General features: G+C 45.7%; 1 protein-coding gene across 1 annotated transcript in view; it reads right to left on the reverse strand.

Annotated features, from left to right (window-relative positions):
- Nucleotides 1-462: 462 nt before the first annotated feature.
- Nucleotides 463-5979, reverse strand: part of SLC25A31 (solute carrier family 25 member 31) — a 15720-nt gene continuing 10203 nt past the window's right edge. Inside the window, exon 6 of the mRNA XM_019534318.1 lies at nt 463-842. Coding sequence (XP_019389863.1) covers nt 645-842 — 198 coding nt within the window. The 3' untranslated portion in view covers nt 463-644. The remainder of the gene's footprint in view (nt 843-5979) is intronic.

Genomic DNA, 5979 nt, shown 5'->3' on the forward strand with positions numbered 1-5979 from the left:
CAGTGTGTGAAGCTGACCCAGTTGGGGCCCAGTTTGGTCCATGGGGCTGACCTATCTAGGATCTGATCTAGTACCTGGGGCTGGCCCAGTGTGAAGCTCCACCCCTGTGCTCCAGCTCCAGTCCTGTATAAGGCCACGTGCCAGATCACACCCATGGCCTTGTGAGCAGGGTTATGTCACCTGACACGCAGGTCTTGGAAAGTTGGCGATGAGGAAGCAGTGGCAGTGTTAATTGCCACATCTCCCCTACCACCAAGTTTCCAGACTTGTGGGGAGCCTCACAGGCTGGATGTGGTTCCAGGGGCCATATCTGGTCTGCGGGCTAGGGGTTGAGCACCACTGTCATGGGTGATTATCTTTCTTTCTGTATTATAGATATTTGTTTCTCATTGAAAACCATTTGAAAATGAAAGGAAAGAAGACAATGTATACCTTTCTGTGATGGAAAACAAATAACTCTCTTTAGATATTTTTTAAAAGATCAGAGTTAATATTCAGTTTAGCACAAGTCTGTTCCTGAACACATCCAAGTGATTTCTTACAGTATTAAAAACGCAGCAGAGAAACTGAAAAACATGCTATCCAAACAATAAGATTTGTACCACTGTACATTATACCATCAAAATAGATGTGCAGCTACTATTTTAGTCAGATGAACTCTTTGAAACATCAAGATGAAAAACTTCCTTAATTTTGTCATAAAGCACTAACACCAAGGCACCTCCTGTCCCACGAAGGATATTGGAGAAGGCTCCACGAAAGAAAGCATTAAATCCCTCTAGTTTGTATATCTTGACAAAACAATCAATAGTTCCTTTATACTGACGTTCAGTCTCTCCACTCTGTGTGCAAATATAAAAAACTGTTACTGCAGTACATTAAACAAAACTTGGACACTTAGTACAGTGCAAATTTGTTTTGCTGTAATGATGAACATTTAAGGATCATTACTTGGAACACCTTTTTCTCATTTTACCTCCTGCAAACAACAGATCCCTAACTAGTCAATATTCCTGTGATTGATTCAATGCTCTGATAGCTACTTCTCCACACCTAAATTTAGAAAGACTGTGACCCATCCTGCGTTGCTTCTTTTAAGCTTTACTGAGCAAATTGAAAGCTCAGGAGTTGAATGAGGCCACTCCAGTCCTAAGGGTGCTTTGAACCATTCTGACATTATCAAAACTTGTGCAATACATTTTTTTCCTCCTTTAGTACTGCTGAATGGTCTTTATAGCAATAGACCTCAATGCAACAATTAATTAATTGAATTCAGCCATCAGATATATAGCCACAAAAAATCATTTAAAAACTGTCAGGGTTCTGACGTGCAGAATAAAATCAAACCTCAAGGAAGATGATAAAAAGGACTAGAAACTCTGTTCTGGTGGCTCAAAATGTGTAGACTGAGCTAACACATCATATTCCTTATCCTCAGGTGCTGTAGAGACCCCTCTACCCAAACTGGGGATGATCCAGCTTCTGTGAGTTTTGAGGGCTGAGGGCCCAGGTGTGCCATGAAATGGCTTACCTATAGCAGCCCCTGAACATTCAGAATGTGATATGCAGTGTAAAAGGGTAGTATTCATAGAGTTTTTGTAACATATTCAAACAACGCAAAGGAGGACCCCATCTTTCCTGGAGTTTGGAACAAGTACTTGCAACTGAAGGAAGGGAAAAGGGAAGTGCAGTCTTTTCTGGATTTGATTATGTAAAATAGGTGGCAAACACTGATATTGTCTTCAATGCAATAAAAAAATAAGCATTTATAATGAGAGAAGTAACTTAAAATAGCTCTCTTGATATAAAAGTCTACTGAAAACAAAGCCCTGTAGCTTTCCCTCATTGCTGAGATAAACCTTAATGTCAATTCTACCTATACATTATTTCCAGTAGAAGTTTACCTTGAGATAGCTTTCTCAAATTAGCTGTCTCCATATAATTACATGTGTGTTTCTTTCTGCAGTGAAGACACAACTAGTAGTATTGTTGGTTGCACAGAATTTGATGATATTGATATGGGAGGGAGGTGCACAATGACATATTTTCAGTAGCGAACTTGGTCATTTTTCAGAACAGAATAGGGACACGATTTTCTGTTGCCCTGTACTCAAGTATTATACTAGTGCAAAGAACATAGAGCAGGGGTGGGCAATTCTTTGGGTCCAAGGGCCACATAGGGAGTTTGGTTATAGGTTGGGTCACCAACGCCTGCCCCTGCACAACACCTCACCAAAACTCCCTATGTGGGATGTGGCCACAGATGCGTGGTGAGTAGTGTTCAGGAGCAGGATGAGCAGGCAAGGCCAGAATTATCAGGTGGGGTTACCAGGCAGTAACAGTGTGGGGCTGGAGCCTGGAGCAGAGCCGCAGTACTCTGCCTGAATGTCCCTGCAATGGGCACAGGTTTGGTAGGCAGGGGCATGCAGGGCACAGGTTTGGTAGGCAGGGGCATGCAGGGAGGGGATCATAACTCTGCCCCGGCCGTGGCCCTATGCTGTCACCACCTCAAGATGCCAGCCCCAGCCTCAGATACAGCCCCTGGCCAGCTGTGCACCCTGTCTGTGTAGCTCCCAGTGCGCTTCCATGGAGACCCTGGGATAATGAGGCCATGACAATGTGGGCTGGGGTAAAGTCGCGATGCACATCTCTCATGTCCCTGCCTGCAGAACCAGGGTTCTGTCCCTGTGCTATGACCACCCCATGATGGGGGCTCCATGGAGGCTGGCTGGGAGCTGCTCAGGCAGGGTGTATAGCCGGGCGGATGGGATGTGGCCATGTGCGGGCAGACAGCTGCATCTAAAGCCAGGGCCAAAATCCTGGGGCAGTGCGGGGCCAGGGGTAAGGCCGGAGCAAGGCAGAGCCAAGATCTGCTCCCTGCACACCCCTTCCCACAGAACCCACACCCACTGAAGGGGCATGCGTGCAGTGGATTATGGCTCTGCTCTGGCCCCAGACCTGCACTGTCACCACCCCAAAATCCCGAGGTGTCCTCAGCCCCACCCACCCATCTCACTCCAGGACACTGCTCTCCACTGGCCCACATCCCCCAACCCAACCTTTCAGCTGCATGCTCTGTCCATGTGGCTCCCATCCCCAGTGGTGGGATGGATAAGCAAGAATGCTAGGGCAGAGGAGTTGGGTCCAGCAGCAGCAGCTGGAAGGAGCTGCCACTGCCAGGGCTGCTGGGAAATGGAGTCTGGCTACGAGGCATGCCTGGGAACAGTGGGATAGGCCACACACACCATGGCCTGGGCTGCCCCTATGCTTGGGCCAGGCAGAGCTGAGGGATCCACTGTTAGAGTTAGGGCTAACTGCTGTGAAATCAACATATGAGCCCCTGTTTGTACTGGGTTACAAAATCATGTGCACTGGCACTGACTAGAGAAGGCCCTGGACTTTAAGGGCATGACTGCACAAGATACCTGTCTCTGGTAAGCATGAAAGCAGCAGTGAGGGTGCTCTCAGTGCAGCTTCACTGCCTCACTTTTGGTGTGGCAGGTGCACATCTGGAGTGGGTGGGTGGGGTATACTTCTCTGTGGCAGATTTAGATGGCAGAAATATAACAATCATAGAGGAAGAAATCTCTCTTTAGGTTTACATTTTTGTGACACAGGGCATGTCTACAAGAGCCATTAGTGTGCAGCAATTAAATGCAGAATTAATTGCTCTGCAGTTTATTGCTCCTAGAAAGGTCCTGGGCACGCAGTTTAAACATGTGTCCAGACCACAGCACATTAAGCCAGGCTGCAGCATCCCTGGATGGCAGGTGGGTCTGTGGGGGTCAGTCTGCCAGCCCAGGGCTGCTCCGACTGGGCTCAATGTGTTGCAGGGGGCTGGCTGGGGCATGAGGGTGCTTCAGGGCAGGACTAGCTGGCAGGCGGCCCTTACACTGAAACACCCTCATGCCCCAGCCAGCTGGCTCAGCATCTACAAGTGAGCTGCTGCGTACAAAAAAACTCTGCAGCACTCGTATTTATAAGTCCTACCCTGCCGTAGAGTTTATTAGCTTTGTGAGTCCTAATAAGAGCTCATGTGTAAATGCTAAAAGACCTACTGCATAGTTAATTAGTCAAATTAGTCAACTGAGCAGTAAACGTCTCATGTAGATGTGCCCACAGGTTGCAGCTACACACACACTTTACTGTGGAGTAGATTAATTAGCTCCACAGTAAAGAGTTACAGCCTACATGTATGCTGATGTTACGGTGCAGTAAACTAATTAACTCCGCCATGGGATAGTACTGTCAGGGCCAGTACTATCCTATGGCGGAATACTTTCCTGCACTGAAATGCACATGTAGATGCTGACCATGTGTATACATTGTGCCTGGTCAGCCCAGACAGCTGGAGGCCTGCTCTGCCCCAGCTCAAACTGCTGCTGTCCTGGGTGCATATGTAGACCCTGTGCCTGGGAGAAGCTGACTCTGGCTCAAACTTCTCTCAATTTTATTGCATCCCATTAATTGCACATGTAGTTGCACCCACAGTATATCTTCTAAGATCAGTTTACCTGACTAGGAAAGCATACCATGCTGCACTATTGCTCCTTCTAACAGGAGTGTCGGTATAAGGTGGGAATTGTCACTATTGGAGGCTTTTTGAACATACAAAAAATGCACCGTCAGCATTTTGGTCTGAATCTATTGTAATCTTTTCAAAGAAATGAAGCAGAAGAGGCTGGAACTTAGGTGAGAAGATTTCCCATTTTAGCACATAAACTTTCACTAGAAACAGAATGTATATGATGCCCATTTACTGCAGAAAGTTGCCCTGAGAGCCAAATTTATTTTTGGTAACAGAAAAGACAGCATCAGATGCATGGCTTCCCCCCTGATCAGCATGATTGTCACCATGAGAAATTGATTCTGTATGCACGCTGTTAATTTCACCTTCACAGAAATCATACATAGCAGCAACTCTACTTGTAGCCACAGCTGCGGAACCCCATTAACCTTAAAAAAAAATACCCAGGACACTATAAATATCATATTTCAGAATCCTATGACTAAAAAGTACACAGACCTTTTTAATCATCTCTTTACTTGTTCTGTTCTTATTTCACTTTCCTTGACAAAAATCACTAGATTGTTACTATAGCATTTAACATTTTTTCAATTAGCATTCTGTATGATATTATTTTTCATCTCTCTCTCTCTCTCTCTTTCTTTGCATTAATGCTAGGGTCAGGTCCAGATTGGTAACCAGGTGCCTAAATGGGATTTTGCAGAATTTAGGCACCCAGAATCACTCCAGAATGTTCCTGCTCCATCAGTTAAAAAACTCATTGGCGCATAAATTCATAAAGTGCTTACACATTTTGGATTTCAAAGATCTTTCACATATTCATGCAAGGCCTCAATCTGAGCCAGTTGGCACCCACCAGAGCTCTGTTGCAATCTTGATGTTAGGCAGCTATAAGGTAGAGCCTAAATTTTACCAGAGTCCTAGGAGGAGCCCAAAACAGAAGGCATGCTCTGAGTTTGACTATAACACACCAGCAACACTGAATTCAGCACAAAAAGCAGTAGCCACAGTCACTGTCACTACAAAATACACAGTCACTTTCATTCCAAAATACTGGTAGTTGCAATGGATGACCAAGAGGAAGACTGACTGCAGTTCACTGGTTAGGGCATTCGTTATGGAGGGGAGCAACCTGGGTTCTGGTACTTCCACCCTGGACTGACTTCTTCATTTTATTTTAGACAGTCCTTGGGTGCTCATCCTCTTTCTCACCTGAGTGCCATAACCGTTAGATTACAGAAGCGGGTCTATTGATCTTATATTCTTGGCTGCAGTGGCTCAGCATTTGACAGGAAGTGTGGAGGGTGTCACCCGTCCCAGTGTCACTTATATGTAGGTGATCAACTCTTATACTTCCTATACAAAGGGTAGAGGACATGAAGCATCTCTTGCCACTACCATCAAAGCAAGCTTTAAAAGGTGAGCTCTTGTTTGCCATTCTTAGAGGGGGA

This window comes from Crocodylus porosus, unplaced genomic scaffold, assembly GCF_001723895.1.
Source record: "Crocodylus porosus isolate Cpor-Errol unplaced genomic scaffold, CroPor_comp1, whole genome shotgun sequence".
Classification (NCBI taxonomy): Eukaryota; Metazoa; Chordata; order Crocodylia; family Crocodylidae; genus Crocodylus; species Crocodylus porosus.